Here is a 14,250-nt window from a genome sequence, read left to right on the forward strand (position 1 = left end):
CCTTCTGGCTCAAAGGCTCCTTCAGCCAGTAAATCATGATTTTTCTTTATATATACTTTTTCCTTTTATCTCTGGAAACCTCAAGAAATTTTGTGTAGTTATAATTCTTCAAAATCTTGTAATTATTTACCACTCTTAATGAAAATTTTTACTTTCTTTATGTTTTTACCTTTTCTGGATAGATCTAATTTTAATATCTTGAACATGTATCTGACTTAATAAAAACTTGCTTGACTTTGAAGAAGTATCTGAGTCATGTAATCCATACTTGACTTTTTCTTCTTGCATGCTTTTCTTGCCGGATAATTTTCAATAAAGACTTGTAAAAATTAGGATCTTTACTCAACTGTTGTATTTTTTCCATTATCCATCTCCTGTTCCCCTCAACTTTAAAGTATTTTCATTCGTGAAACATACTTAAAAGTTTTTGCTTTCTAGGCTGTTTCATCTTTTTTATTCTCATGTTTGATATCTTCTTAAAACACTTTCTGGGTTCCTTAGTTATGGTGAACCATGGCTTCCCCATGACTCAGCTGGGCTCCTTAGTCATAAAACCAGGGCTTTCCCACTAGTCACCTTTTGAACTCAGCTGGATATCTTAACTGTAAAAAGTTAGTGTTTACCCACTGGCTCGTTTTTCTACCATTATACTTTTTCTATTACATAGAATATTGCAAATCTTTTTTCACAAAAACATATTGAGTGTATTGGATCTGGCTAATACTTTATAAAAGAATTATTATAAGAATTCTTTGAAGTCTATACATAATACCTTTTCAACATTCTAATATTCCATTTATTTCTAAGTTGCTCACCATTTGATGTTCTCAACTTATAAGTTTCATTGCCACAATCATCTGACACAATGTAAGGGCCTTCCCATTTTTCTGACAACTTTTCATGTTCATGTTTTTGAGTTGCCTTTGAATTTCTGAGAACCAAGTCCCCCACTTGAAAAGATCTATGTTTAACTTTTCTATTATAGAATCTGGCAATCCGAGTTTGATATGCAGCCATTTTCCATGCTACATTTTCTCTAAGTTCATCGATTAGTTCCAGATCTAGAAGCCTTGACTCTTAATTTTCCACTAGATCCAGGTGTTTTAATCTTACTGTCTATACTCCAATCTCAACTGGTAAGAGTGTTTCTGAACCATAAACAAGCTTGAAAGGTGTTTGACCAGTTGCCTCCTTCACAGTTGTTCGTGAGGACCATAGTACATTATAGATTTCATCAATCCATTTTGCTTTTGTATCTTCCAGCTTCTTCTGGAGCCCATATAGAATTTGTTTATTGGTTGCTTCGGCTTGTCCATTACACTGACATTGCAAACAGATGAGTAGGCCACAGCAATTTTGAAATCTTCCAGATATTTTCTCAGTGTTGCAATATCAAACTGGGTTCCATTATCAACAGTTAAGACTCTGGGAAGCCCAAATCTGATGATGATATTCTGCTAGATGAATTTCTCTACTTTTCTGAAAGTGATTGTTGCAAGTGACTCTGCCTCTATCCACTTTGTAAAATAATCAATTACAACAATCAAAAACTTTTTACTCCAGCTGTTGTTTTAAACGGTCCCAAAAGATCTAAGCCCCATTGAGCAAATAGAACTGGATTGTGAATATACTTCAACTCAGATGCTGGTTGAATAATATTTGGTGCAAATTTCTAGCACTTCTCACACTTCTTGACCAAGTTTCTGGAATCTTCTGTTGCTGTGGGCCAATAATAACCAATTCTGAAAGCTTTATGAGCCAGAGCCCTAGCTCCCAAATGATGACCACAATATCCTTCATGGACTTCTTTTAGGATGTAGTTAGCTTCTGATGGAGTTACACATTTCAACAGAGGACCATTTTTTGCCTTTTTATATAATTCGCCATCTACCATACAAAATTTTAGTGACTTCATTTTCATCTTTCTGGCAAGAACTGGATCTGCTGGAAGTTCTCCATTTTCTTTGTATTGGATGAGATCTTTCATCCAATCTGGGAGATCTCTGCTTCCAATATCGAAGACAGATGTGGCGTCTTCATGAATTGAACTTACGGGTTTAACTTCTACTAAGACTGACCTTTTTAAATTCTGCATACTGGAACTTCCTAATTTAGAAAGTGCATCTACTTGCTCATTCTGTGATCTGGGTAGCCTTTCAACATGAACAATTTCAAACCAGGAGATCAATTCTTGAGCTTTCTTCAAGTATTTTTGCATAGTAACATCTTTGGCCTTATACTCCCTTTAATCTGATTCACAACTAGCTGTGAATCAGTTTTAAGATTGATCCTTCTCGCTTCCAGGGCTTTGCACAATTGTAACCCAGCAATGACAGCCTCATATTCAGCTTCGTTGTTGGTAGCTTTAAATTGAAATTTCAAAGCGTATTCAATACCTTTCCCTTCTGGGGTGATTAATACCAATCCGGCCCCTGCACCAACGAGTCTTGATGACCTATCGGTTAATAGTTTCCAGATAGGTTCCTCACTTTCATCTTGTGTTCCCCATTCAGCAAAAATATCTGCCAATGCTTGACCCTTTATAGCTCTTCTGGGTTGAAATTGTACTCCGAGACCATTAAATTCAACAGCCCATTTTGCCAGTCTTCCAGATCTTTCTATTTTCACCATACTTTTCTCTAATAGTAGGTCTGTTAAGACTACCACTAATAAGGCCTTAATTTTCTGGCAGTAACTATTACAGCAAACGCTGCTTTTTCAATCATGGAACATCTTGTTTCAGCATCCAACAACATTTTACTTACAATGTAAATTGGATATTGAATTTTATTTTCTTCCCTGATCAACACTGCCCTCATTGTGTGCTGTGTTGATGATATGTACAAGTATAATGTTTCTCCAGTAACGGGTCTTGCCAAAGTTGGTAGACTATGAAGGTGTTCTTTTAACTCCTTAAATGCCTGACTCTTAAATTCACCCCAATCAAAGCTTTTATTACCTTTTAAAACTGTGGAAAATGGCATGATTTTCTCTGCTGGAAAGAGCTGCCATCCTCCCTGTTAATTGCATAAATTCATGCCTATTCTTAGGTTCTGTCAGATCAATGACTGCTTGAACCTTTTTCGGATTGGCATCAATACCTCTTTGACTAACTAAGTAGCCTAAAAATTTTCCAGAATTTATCCCGAATACACATTTTCTGGAATTAAGTCTCATTTTATACTTTCTCATACTATCAAATGTTTCTTGTAAATCTACAATCATTTATTTTTCTGTATTACTTTTTACAATTGAATCATCTACATATACTTCTAAATTTCTACCCCTCTGAATTTTGAAGATTTTATCCATTACCCTCTGGTAGGTTTCCCTAGCATTCATGAAACCAAAAGGCATCATCGTATAATTGAACACCCATGTTGAGCATATAAATGCCGTTTCTTTTTGTCAGCAGGGTCCATAAATATCTGATGATAGCCAGAAAAGGCATCCATATATGATAAAAGAGTATATCCAGCAGTTGAATCAACTAGCTGGTCTATTCTAGGTAAAGGATAACAATCTTTAGGGCAACATCTATTTAAACTGGTAAAATCTATACACATTTTCCACTTCCCAGGTTGTGGCTTTTTTTACCAAAACAACATTAGCAAGCCATTCTGGGTTGAGACATTCCTCAATGAAACCAGCATCTAGCGGCTTTTGAACTTCTTCTTCAATGATTTTATCTTTTTCAAAACCAAAGTTTCTTTTCTTCTGTTTAATAGGCTTGACTCCTTCATGGACACTTATTTTATGAGTGACTATCTCAGGGTCAATACCTGGCATGTCTGCTGTGGAATATGCAAAGAGATCAGCATTCTAACGAAGAACTTGAATTAAATGGAGGCAAACCTGAGGATCCAGATTCCCCCCAATCCTCACGATTTTCTCTACTCCTTCAATTAATGCAACCTCTTCAATCATCTGGTGATCAATCTCCATCTGTGGAGTACTCTTCTTTACATTTTCATTCTCAGATGGCCTAGGATCTATTTCAACAATTTTTCGAGTCCCAGACCCAGATGGAGAAGCAGCTAATTTCAATCTTTTATCCGGCTGACTGCTTTCAAAATTTTTTATGGGCACCATATCAGCTTCTGGCACCCTCTCTTTTCCTTTCTGTTTCTGTGGCTCAGCACTTACTTTATTTACAAATTGCAAGACCTTGCCATTTTTTGATTTCCTCTGGCTCTCCCCACCCTTCCATCTTTTCCTACAAAGAGTAAGGTTTGATGGTGTGTAGAGGGAATATCAGTTATTGCTACAATGAACTTCCTCCCTAGAATATAGTTGTATCTAGTAGGAGCATTAAAAATATAAAATTCCTAGGAAACCGTTATGGTGACCCCCTGTGTATCAATGATAGTAACTGGCAGAGTGATTTTCCCTTATGCTAGAACTGACTCACCGGAAAACCCAACGATGGGCGTAGTTGATCTCTTCAAAGCTTTGTCATCTAAACCCATTTGATCCCAGCAGGATTTATAGATAACATTAATTTCAGCACCACTATCCAGCAGCACTCTATGTACAGATTGATCAGCAATGTCTACAACCATCAACAGGGGATCTGAGTGGGGATAGGATACCCCTCTGCAATCCTCCCTAGTAAAGGTCATATCTGGCAGCTTTGGTGTTTAAGCCTGCTTTGTGATTTCCATCAGCTCTAACCTGGGAACTGTTGCTGCTCTCAAGGGTGCTTCATTATCAGATATCTCAGACTTCTGAAATATCACAAAAATTTCTTTCTTCTTCTTTGGGGCTTGCTCCCGTGCCCTTCTGGCTTGTCCAAATCTACTTTCAGCTTATCTTTTGCCAAAATTTTTATCTTGTCTGTATTGTTGGAAGTTCCTCTTTGAATCAAATCTTCAATATTGTTCATCAAAGACTTACAATGTTCCGTCTAGTGACCTGGACATTCATGAAATTTGCAGTAAGCGTCTAGGTTCTTGCCAACAACTTTCCTCTGGATAGGCCTCTACTATCTGGTATCCTCTTTATGTACATTAAAGATTTTGGCCCTAGACTCTTTTAAGGGTGTATAATTTGAATAATTATTGAGTCTGGGGACATCAAAATCCTCAGTCCTGACCAGCTTTTTTCCCCTATCATTTCTTTCAGCTGGCTTCCTACTGTCCTTCTCAGGGGTTTTCCCTTTATGCTCCATTGTCCTTGTTATGGATTTAAAATCTTCAACATCTACATGGGACTAGGCATATTCTCTGACTTCCTTTATTGTCTTCAAATAAGTCCATTGGTTGCTGAACTTTAGAGCCTCACTTTCAGGCCTATCAGAGTTTAGGCCTTGTCTGAGAGCGAAGGTCAAGATGCTTTCTTCAGGGTTCAGCACCTACAAACTTTCTTTGTCGAACCTGGAGACGTAATTCCTCAGAGATTCATCTTTTCCCTGTCGTATGCTCATCATTTCAATGGATTGCTTAGATCTGGCAGTCCTTGATGAGAAATGACTCTTGAACTTTTCAGCAAGTTTGTCAAATGAGGAAATCGAGCCATCTAGGAGGCTCTGAGCCCATTTCTGTGCTGTACCAGTTAAGGTTAGAATGAAATTTTTTCACCAACTGGCATTTGTGTGACTATCCATGTCCATCTCATTATTGAAGGCTATCAGATGGGCATTTGGACACGTCTCCCCCTTATAAGTCAGATGAGCAGGAAATTTCACCCTTTTCACAAGTGAGGAAGCAATTTCTGGGATGAATGGTGTCTTCCCAGAAAATCTTATTTTCTGGTTCTCTGGGATCTTGGGGGGTAAACCTAAATAAGAGGATTTCCCCTTCAAGGAATAAATATTTGGCTGTATTCTCTCAACAACATGTAATGATTCTTCTTCACCTTCACAAATTTTTAAAGGTGATAGTGAAGGAGCTTTTCCAAGCCTACTCATGGCAGACAATCTTTTCGTTGTCATTGACTCCCTCGTTACAGGCTGGGAATCTGTTTGTCGATAGACCGTCTCAGTCCATCCCTTTTTGATGTGTGTTCCTAACTGGGACAATGCTCCAGGGTTCGAAGGGGTCTTGTACCAGGTGTATCTTCTGCCCGGCATAGACTCGCCTTCGTCTTCCCTGTGAATATTTCTATTACTGTCAGAACCTAATTGGCCTGATTCTTTCTGAATGTGAGGAGGTATATAAGATTCATCCTCCTCTTCCAGAAACCGTTCATTGGAGATCTGCTCCCTTTCATTAGGGTTAATATCTCTTGTTGTCCCTGTTCTAACAGCATCTGCAACTGCTGCTGCCAGCTGGGGTATTGCATCCCCAATGAGAGTAAATTGAGGTTGAACACCCCCAACTTATTGTTTTATTGGTGACTCCTTATGTGCCTGGGACATTGACATACTCGATTGTTCTCTGTTAGAGCTCAATGATTGTCTCAATGATTCTTTGAGCAGCATTCTTAAACCTCTTCCTTTGAGATCTAGGTCTTTTGGACTGGTTAGAATTTTGACTTCGGTTTTCTGAGTTGCTTGTCATCTTCACCTTTCTAGAAAATTCTTACAATAACTTTTAGCAAAGAAAGAAAAAGTGGCCCTCCTTCTAGCGCCAAATTGTTCCTGTTTGATTTTAAAGAACAATTAATTAAGACTTTAATCTCCTGATTAGTTGTTAATCAGATGATTTTTGCTGGTGGAGGTCAATTTAATTCCTTTCCAGTTATCCAGTAAGATCTTTGGATGGAGATGCTGATGATTCCTACAAAACACACCAAAGGGGTTAGAAAGGCCTGTAATTCTTTTCCGAGGACCTTCTCCGACGCCCAAGTTAGTACGGATCAATATATGGATTGCCTAACAGGTCCTTCGAGGTGCACAGTGGCTACCAGGTGGATAACTGCTTAGGGCTTGTTTAGACGTGAGGTCTTTTTGTAATAAATTATCACGACAAATGTCGATTAAATCTTTTGCAAATCTTTGTTCCGTTGCTCTGAAAATCAATGTGAAATTCTGATATTCAGTTAAGATCGTTTGTATTTAATCACTTTGGATTCTTTTTTTCTTTTCTTTCTCTCTAAGAAATTAGTTACCTCATTTATGGCGCTTTGGTGAGTATTTATAGCTAATGATTGTGGAACAAACATTCCTTTTCCGACTCTTAAAGACATTCTCTGCATGCGCCACTCTCCTTTTTAGACATGTCAATCCCTTAATCACAATCGAATACTTTATTTGTCCTTTGTGGCGTTTCTTATTTCTCCTTTGAACACGTATCCCATTTCAAAAAAGTGATGCTTTAATGAAGGACATGTGTCCTCACATGCACGTGAGCTTCTCATGCACTAACCTTCTAAGCCTGTATACAAAATCCTTTAATAACCTTGCCAGATAATTATTCCCAGATAACTACTTATTAACATGAAATATTCCCAGATTCAGGCAGGTTTGATATCCTTTGACTGTCTTTTTATCATAATAACCTTCAAATTAATATTTTACACACACATGGGGTGCATAAGCGTCTAAGAAACATAGTGCAAAAAAAAAGGCCGCATTGTATATGAATAATGATGATTTTGCGAAGGCCATGGAACTTGACAGTAATTACAATAAGACGAATTAAAAAAGATCCTACATGATTATATTGTAACTTATAGATTAAAAATAAATCACATAATAATAGTGATTGATGAATATTGTTGAAAAATCAAATGGGACAAGTATAGCGAATAGGAGGAAGTATAAAATAGGGAAATTCCACATTGGTAACCCTGAGGTTTTGGGTTTTCCACGTGGTAACCAAAACTTTTAAAAAATCCATGTGGTAACCCTGAGGTTTATTAAATTGTTTCACCTTGACTTTCTTGAACATAAAACATTAACAAACGTTGATTTCGAAGCTTTAAGATTGTTGTACGCCTAATTATCCAATTCACCATTTCAAATGCCATCAATTTCAACCGTTTCCCCCAAAACGTAAACCCTAACTCTACCATTTTTCATCCAAATTATGTTTTCCCCCTATATCCAAAGATGGTAAACTTAGAGTTTTTATTTGAGGGGAAAGGTTGAAACTAATAGAATTTGAAATGGTGAGTCGCATAAATAAACGTACAACAGCATTAAAGCTTCAACATTAACTTTTGCTAACGTTTGATGTGCAAAAAGGTTACGGTGAAACAATTTGGTAAACCTCTGGTTTACCACGTGGATTTTTTAAAAGTTTTGATTACCACGTAAAAAATCAAAAACCTCAAAGTTATGACATGTAATTTTCCTATAAAATATTAAGTAAATTAGAAACATAATTTATCTTTTACGCTTTATTGTGAACTTGTGATTGCTAAACTTAAAAACATGAATTATGCGTTTAGATTGTCTTCAACTTTTTCCCTGTGTTTACGTCTCCCGAAATGTTTAATATCATCGACCATCGTAACCCCTAAACCGTAGGTAGACTTTATTGATGTGTCTCAAGTAGGTTTGGCAAATGCTAATCAAAAATGTTAATCTGAGTTAAACCTAACTAAAAATAACTGGGTTTGACTTGAAAATTTTGAACCATTTAATTAAATAGGTCGATTTAACCTGATATGTTTATTAAATAAGTTAGGTTTATTTCAAAATCTTAAACATCAAATAAATTTGTATAATCCATTTAATTATAACCAGCCAATTTCGAATTAAATAAATATGTATAACCTAAACTTAATACATTTAATATTTTTCTCATACTAAATAAACTTAAATTTTAAAAATTAATATCCAAAAAATAAGATGTAGTTAATATTAAAACCCTAAAATAAAAACAAAAAACTGCAAATAGGTTAAATGGCCGAAATTAAGTTGACCTGATCTGTTACAGGTCATGTTATGATTCTGATTTTCAACCAAATTAACTAAATGGAGCTGATTTAGAGTCAAAGAATGTCGAACTTTTGTATACTTAACTTAAACTCAAATCTAAATGCAGCCAACCTAATTTATTTAAAAGGCTTGATCTCAAGTTATTTTGTTTCCTCCTAAACCTATATATTCATCATAAAATATAGAGTGACACATATTATTATGGCTCATTCGTAATGCGTAGTAGTACAACTCAATAGTAATGCACATGGCCGATGGGATTCGAATAAATTAGTTATGATACATCATACATGTATGCCTTCACCCACTATTACATTTTGTAAGGAAAAATATAGCTAACAAAAGCATCAGGCACAAAGTAGTAATTAGTTATCATAATTTTAGCAATGTATAACCTATTCGTATAACAAATAATTTTGAAAGTATTAATAATTGTAAAAGTTACAAATAAAATAATAATATTTAGTTATTTATTTTATTTATTTGTTTTGTTTATTTATTGATGTTGATAACATTAAGTATTAGTTTCATATTACTCTAAATTAAAGTTTACCACTTATAATAAGTTTTTAGATAAATCATAATAAATGAATAAATAAATAAATAACACAATGGATTAGGATTCAAAAGATTTGTCTATTGTCCATTGTAATTGATTGACATATTATGTTAAGTATTAGAATAATACATTATGCTTGGCTACGTGCATGGTTAGAGTACCTTTGATGGTATTAATATAATAATAATTTGGTTAGGTTATAAGTGCATACCATGTTCTCTCGATCTCCTCGTCTAATCTTGTTTATGATCACTTACGGAATCAAATATGGTGAGAAACGCAAACCACAAGATACATTAGAAATGTGGTCTATTAGGAGTAAAAATTAGGTGTTCTTGAATAAATGATCTCATATGGTATTTTTCCTTTAAATGCCACAAGTTGGGCCTGCCTAAGTTTTTAGGGACTCGGGGCGAAAGATTAATTTTGGACTCATAACTATAATATATACATAAAAAATTGATGTTCATATGTCATAAAATAAAGAAAGTGTATTTATCTATATCTATACATAATAAAAAAAATAAACAAAAATGCTCCTACGAGCATTTCTCGACGCAAAATCACTAATAACAGTGTCTAACTCAATAGATTCAAGCGTATCTTTCTCAATACTTAGCATTGCAAGACAATTCAAACATTCTTGAGAAATTGAAGATCTTAAATTATTTTTAAGTATTTTCAACTTTAAAAAACTCCTCTTAGTTGATGCGACGATGACAGGAACAATTAATAAGATTCGACAAGCAATTGAAACATTTGGAAATCAATTAGTTTTTTTGACAAACTCCAAAATATTAAGGGCTAATAATCCATATGGCAAAGTCTTCTGCAACACTCTTAATATATCATCTATATTAACATCCGACACATTGTTTTGAGAATAGGCAGCGCAAAATTTTATGCAACATGCTTTCAAGGATTCACTATCTAGTGACTCCACTTATTTGACTCACATAAAAAACCAAAAATACTTTGAAACATAGTTAGTTGCTCAAATCTTTCCTGAAGTGAAGTGAAGGACATAACCAATAGAACTAGAAAGTAGTTGACTCGAAAATCTTCCTCTGGTGATCGTATCATTTCTTCATGGTCACTTTCATCAAAATGCCTTGTTTGTTGAGTGCGACATTTGGTTGGAAAATCAGCCTCAACCCCTATTACTGAAGCTATAATTTTAGCATGATTCAAACTAGAACAAATTCTTCATCTTTATACTTCTAAAAATATTTCATGGAAATATTTATTTGGTTGATTACAACATCGATGGTGGTGGACTTAGATTGCAACTTCTTGCTCACCATGTCCACATAAAATAAAATATCATACCAAATAACCATGCCAAGCAAAAAGTCAAATTTATTTATTGATTTCCCCAAAAGTCTAATTGGACTCTTTGTCCCCAATTCTTCTTTAGAACCATGGATCTTCAATAATGCAAGCCTTATTTGAGGGGCTTGGAATCGAATAGCTTTCAAACTTTAAATACTACTCTCCCAACGTGTATTAGACAAGGATTTAATAGTTAATCAAAAACATGGTCAGTTAGAACCTTCCACCTTTTAGTAGAGCCTAAAAACAATGTATATATATTTTGTAGAATCCCTAAAAATAAAGTAGCTTTCACACAAGATTATGTCATATCACATAGAGGAAGGTTAAGACTATGTCATGCACAAGACACATACAAAGCTTTTGGGTTTATCTCAAGAAGCCTCTTTTGAAACCCTTGGTGTTTTCCTTTTATATTAGCACCATTATCATAACATTGACCTCTCACATTAAGCACAATAAGATCAAGTGAAAATACTCTTCCACCATTATTTTGGCATTAGACATTTTCACACATCAAATCATTAGTGTCATTTGCTCTTTATGACTCACATCTGGGGTACAATAAAGAATCATGGAAAAATACTTTGTCTTCTTAATAATCTTCAGTATAGAATTTTTCACATTATAAACAAAAATCAATTCATCCTGAATTTTGTGACCAAGATAATGATGATGAATTTCTCCATTTCTTATGCATCAAATATGATCTTGCATTACCGGATCAAATTTACCAATCATCTCCATAACTTCTAAAAAGTTTCCATTATCTTACATAAAGTTTCTTATTATAACCATGAAAAGACAGGTTATATTCAGCTAAAAATTCAACACCACCAATTATTCATTTCAAAACATCCCTCCATCCCTCATTCCCCCTTATTTCACTATCAATTGTTTTATTTTTTTCAACCTAACACTTAGTTCCTTCCTTGAACTCTAGTCATGTGTTCAGGACTATTTTCATGTTGTTTAAGCCTCTCGCTAAGATGTCTCCAATCTTTGAACCCAACACTTGTTAGGTAATGCTTCACATTAGTTTTAATTTGCAGGGGAAACAATACACACTTTTCTGCACATTTTGAATAAACTAGCCACTTTCTATCACTAGTCTCACTATTGCTCAACTTTCGCGAGTAATGGGTATAACTAAAATGTCTTGAATTATTATCCAGTGGAAATACAAGATCAAGTACCCTTATTGGTCCTTTTTCAACAATTAAATCTCTTGTTTGATGATCAAGATTATCTTACCAACAACCCATCTTGTATGAGACCATCTCACGGTGAGACGATCTTAAAATAAGAAGCTCATAAGCTAAAAGTTTCTATTATTGGGCTTTTTAACCTAAATATGAGGCATGTTTCATGGTGAGACCATCTCATACAAGAATTTGTGATCTAACCAATTACTTGGATCATAAATGTCAATGTCAGCCTCGATAGGGGATTTATCATCACAATGTTCTACATTTTGTGTGTTGGCCACATTGTTGTTTTCAATATTCTCATGGTGATCATCATTTGACAAATTCTCACGAGTTTCATGTGAATTCGTATTACGCAATACAAATTTTTCCATGGCCTCCTTTTGTCTCTCTAAAAATTCCTCCATTCGTTGCTTTTTTTTTTTCCGTTTTTGACATCCATATAGATAATGTTTTTTAGACATCATCTTATCAATTGAATAATATAAAAAGTTAAATTAAAGATTACTCACAAAACTTTAATATATGTTAAATCACAAAAGATATAACATCTTAGATATTCAATAATGAATTAAACGAAACAACAAATTAACAATTGAAATTAGAAACTCTTTAATAATGGATATTTAAAAAAATCATTTACATATAAGTTAAACAATCAAATTGCATAATAAAGAAATTTGCATCACTTAAAATCAAGAAATTTTCAAGGCCTTTGTGTAATATTGATTTTTCACATCATATAGAGAGTTATCTACTCTACCAAGAAGTATAGGCTTCTTCATCAAAGATCGCTGCATAAAACATTCATTAGTAGGGGTCGGGGCTGATTTTCATACACAGAATTGAGAAGCCAACCCAAGACAATGTCATTAACTCTGTCCCATGCTTTACCATGGTCTGATCTTAATGTTGATCTTTTCAAAGATTCATCAACAATTCCCAATTTGTTTTTCCTTGACAATGCAATAGACACTGCTCTTTTCCACCCTTTGAAATCCACCCCAAAAAAACAGTAGGCACCAATTTCAAGCCAATGTCTATTGGGTGTAAGTAGTAGGGGTTGGATGGGTTCATGGTGAGTTCTTGTTTTTTTTTTTTCATTTATGTTTGTCATCATGAATGTTGTGCCAATGTGCATAAGAAGAGAATAACGAAAAGAAAAAGGGAAAGATAGACCTGATATCATAGAGGGAAGAACATTAGCAACAGATCAGTAGGTTATACGCCTGTGCACATGAGCATTACATCTTCAAGCCAGCTACACAATATCTGTACTAGTAATCATCAACAAAATCCAAGCATAAATCAGGATTTGGCTAGAAAATATATCCTGATTTACGTCAAGTTCCCGCATTGAAAGCTCATTACAGGCATTAATTTAAATCAAATCACGTGAGCATCAGCCTAATAACTTTCCAGAAAAAAAATAAATTAAAAAGACCCACTAAATTAAACCTAAAGCCTCATTATATATTCCCTTTTTTAGTAAACTCCACTATACATCGGAGCCTTCCCGGGATTATTGGTGTTATTTTGCACGAATTTCATGATTATAAACCTTCCACAGGTCACATACAACTACCGCAACCACCCAAAAGGTATATTGTTTTCGGTGTCATCATAATCTCAAAAGTTAAACCTTTCTTTGAAGGAAAAATTACCTTGAATAATACGAACTTTCACTGATTTTCCAACAATAATACGAACTTTCAATTAACCATGAATAATACGAACTTTGATATATGTTTCCCGCTGGCATACCTGACCGGTTGTTTACCTAGAGAAACGGTAAATTCCCCATTTCTTCATCAGTTTAATGGGTATATAGACAGCTCTTTTCAGCAGCCTCATCTTCCTCATTTGCTAACTTTGCTCTTCCAATTTAATTAGTACTTCTTCCAACATCTAAATTTTTTTTTCATTTTCATTTTAATCTCTAAAGTAATTTGATATTTAACATATATTCTCCTTCGTCATCATCTCAATCTAGAACATCAATTGCAAAAGGAATTCCTTTATGTAAACATGGTGTTCATGCTAAATTACAAATAGTCAAAAAAGGAACAAGGGTTGGTGAGAGGTTTTATAGATGTGCATTTTGGCCAATAAGTTTATTTTTTTCAATAGCTTTATTTTGTTTTATGTTATTTTTGAATTTCTTTATCAATTAGGGTTTCATGATTTGGTTTGAAATGTAGGCACAAGATTGCAAATTTTTTAAGTGGAAAAAAGATGTAGAGTATACAAGTGAAATATCTTCTTGTTTGGAAGAAGAGAAAGCTATGTTGATTGAAAAAATAAGGAAATTGAAGGCTAAGAAT

The 14,250-nt window shown here is 34.5% G+C and overlaps 1 protein-coding gene across 1 annotated transcript; it reads right to left on the bottom strand.

The window, feature by feature from the left end:
• Positions 1-1,116: 1,116 nt before the first annotated feature.
• On the bottom strand, positions 1,117-3,789 carry LOC130823366 (uncharacterized). The gene is made up of 7 exons (XM_057687986.1): positions 3,598-3,789; positions 3,376-3,494; positions 3,243-3,331; positions 2,960-3,122; positions 2,225-2,710; positions 1,697-2,153; positions 1,117-1,320 (listed from the first exon to the last, which is right to left on the bottom strand). The coding sequence occupies exons 1-7, from the start codon at positions 3,787-3,789 to the stop codon at positions 1,117-1,119; spliced, it is 1,710 nt and encodes a 569-aa protein (XP_057543969.1).
• Between the last annotated feature and the right edge of the window lie 10,461 nt (positions 3,790-14,250).

The sequence above is a fragment of the Amaranthus tricolor genome, chromosome 9 (assembly GCF_026212465.1).
Source record: "Amaranthus tricolor cultivar Red isolate AtriRed21 chromosome 9, ASM2621246v1, whole genome shotgun sequence".
NCBI lineage: Eukaryota > Viridiplantae > Streptophyta > Magnoliopsida > Caryophyllales > Amaranthaceae > Amaranthus > Amaranthus tricolor.